At 41.3% G+C, this 2,309-nt stretch overlaps 1 protein-coding gene across 1 annotated transcript; it reads right to left on the bottom strand.

Moving 5' to 3' along the window:
• Positions 1-1,233: 1,233 nt before the first annotated feature.
• Positions 1,234-1,989, bottom strand: LOC6574603. Its single transcript, XM_002000603.4, has 2 exons — positions 1,827-1,989; positions 1,234-1,764 (listed from the first exon to the last, which is right to left on the bottom strand). Exons 1-2 carry the CDS (start codon positions 1,870-1,872, stop codon positions 1,361-1,363), a joined length of 450 nt encoding a protein of 149 aa, XP_002000639.1. The 5' UTR covers positions 1,873-1,989; the 3' UTR covers positions 1,234-1,360.
• Positions 1,990-2,309: the final 320 nt, after the last annotated feature.

The following is a 2,309-nucleotide window of genomic DNA, read 5'->3' as shown; positions in this document are numbered from 1 at the left end:
TGTAACAGGCAGAAGGAGGCGTGGCAGACCCCACAAAGTATATATATTCTTGATCAGGGCGACGAGCTGAGTTGATTTGGCCCTGTCCGTCTGTCTGTCCGTCTGTCCGTCTGTCCGTCCGTCCGTCTGTCCGTCTGTCCGTCTGTCCGTATGTATGAACGCGTCGATTTCAGAAGATATAAGAGCTAGAGACTTCAAATTTTTTTTAAAATGTTCGTAATTACAGCGCGCATATCAAGTTTATCATTAAAAATCGATAACGCATACCGATCTTTTTTTATCGATAAAAAACCTTATCGAAAACCAGTTATAAAATTATATCTTCTACACCTTTATTGCTAGAGTCTCCAAATTTTTAATGTATGCTTATATGCAATTTATACAATTTCGGTTTTTGTTAAAATTTACCCCCCACCCTTAAATTCATCCCCTCACCATCACTTTTGTAAAAAGCGTATTTCAAATACTAGAGACTTGTGCTTTGGCAATTACATGCATATCCATGTCATAATCATAATCTGAAAGTTTCATGAAGATCGTACGTCCACAAAAAAGGTGTTAAGCAATTAAGTTCTCATAGTAAGCGCACACTGCAGCCCATGCGTGTTTATGCGTGGTTGCTTGTATGTGTATGTGTGTGTGTATGTGTGTGTGTGTGTGCGTTTGTGTCTGTATGCGTGTGTGTGTGTATGTGTGTCTGTATGCGTGTGTGTGTATGTATACCTGTGTGTGCGTACGTGCGTGTGTGTGTGTGTGTGTGTGCGTGTTTTTTGTGTAAGCTGAAAATCGCGAAAAAGTATTGAAATATCTATTGCTCCAAGGGTTCAGGGGATCTCGTAGTCGAGCAGTCTCGACTAGAGCTTTCTTATTTTTTTAATGAATTATTTAAAGTAAACTTTGAGCATGCTAACATCACTACGTTGATGGCAGTTATTGTTGATTGTTGTTGATTTGGATGGGTTTGTTCTCTTAACTTTATATCAAACTTCATCGGAAAGTTGCCTCAAGACTCAAAAGTCTTTACTCATGGTCTAGTTTACAATCTTCTTGGTTTTTGTTCAAATTATATTGAAATCTTAAAATGTAGTCTCTAGTCATATCATATCGTACATATAGGAAAAGTAAATTCATGAATAAACAAACAAAAATTTAAATCATAATTCGAATGCGTTTCATATACCGAAATATATAAAATATATATGAGAATTTTTTTTTTTTTTTTTTTTTTTGCCCTTTTACGGCTAAATATTGGCTGTATTTAATACGTAACGTACAACGGCTTTTTAGTTCATAACAAAATAAATGCAATAAAAAATATAATAACTTGAGAGTTTTCTGCTTGTGTCGAGTGCGCTTCCTGCTAATTGCCAGGCCAGAGATTGTCCAGGTTCAGGTTCATTTCAAACGCCGGCAACGTCAACTGTTGCCGCTCCAGCTGAAATGGACGTAGAAGGCTGCGAGTTGATGTCAAATCAGGCGAGAGATTTGGTGCACGCTTGCTGGCGCATTGGTAGACATAATTGGCCAGGCTCACAGCTTGAGCTGATGCTGCTGTGCCTGTGGCTGCGCCTGTGGCTGAGGCATTGGGCGTGGCACGGCCTGCAGCGGCTGCCACATGGCCGTCAGTGGCTGACCGCAGCAGAGCTGTTGGCCCAGCACAGCTGCCTGTGTCCGCCGGCCAGTCCGTGGCTCGCCACATGTGGCGTGTGGCAGCATTCTCCGATGGCAGCGACTGCCTGAGGCAATACCCATATATTTGCATCACTGTGGACAACAAATTGAGCTGATTTCTGCACCACCACCAGCACCACACTCGCACCACTTACCCAAACTGTGGCTCAGCAGCCAAAGGCTCAGCGAAAGCAGCTTCATCGTGAGTCAAATTTTCGTACACAGTTTTCTCCCTTTCCAAATGTGAGACTCACTTTTCGAGTTGTTGCTGCTTGATTAGCTCGACGACTGACTGACTCAGTTCCTTTTTCATAGAACAAACTTGAGCACTTTTCCTAGGCAAGTTTCTCAAGGCTCTCTCTTCGCCTGCTTTCGTATCTGTTGACTCGCGTTTGTTGTCCCTTTCGAAACTAAATCCATTTAAATTGACGCATTGACAATTGTTTTACCAATTTTATTGCGCTTGCTTGTTGCTGCTACTTGAAGTAGAAATTGTTGTTATTGTTGTTGTTGTTGTCGTCGTTGTTGTTGTTGTTCAAGTGGCACAAGTTTTTCCAATTCAGTTTCTTTGTTGATTTTTCGCTGCTATATTTTGGGTATATTTGAGCACTTAGGCTTTCGGCTTCTTTTAAGGAATT

Source organism: Drosophila mojavensis, unplaced genomic scaffold (genome assembly GCF_018153725.1).
Source record: "Drosophila mojavensis isolate 15081-1352.22 unplaced genomic scaffold, ASM1815372v1 contig_231, whole genome shotgun sequence".
Lineage (NCBI taxonomy): Eukaryota > Metazoa > Arthropoda > Insecta > Diptera > Drosophilidae > Drosophila > Drosophila mojavensis.
Note: the sequence above shows the minus strand (reverse complement) of the source record. Positions and strands in the feature narration are given on the sequence as shown.

What these genes read in the sequence shown, in the direction of transcription:
- LOC6574603 (XM_002000603.4), bottom strand. Translation starts at nt 1,872, where the DNA reads ATGAAGCTGCTTTCGCTGAGCCTTTGGCTGCTGAGCCACAGTTTGG. An exon ending in GCTGCTGAGCCACAGTTTGG is followed by an intron (nt 1,765 to 1,826) that starts GTAAGTGGTGCG and finishes TGTTGTCCACAG; the next exon opens with TGATGCAAATATATGGGTAT.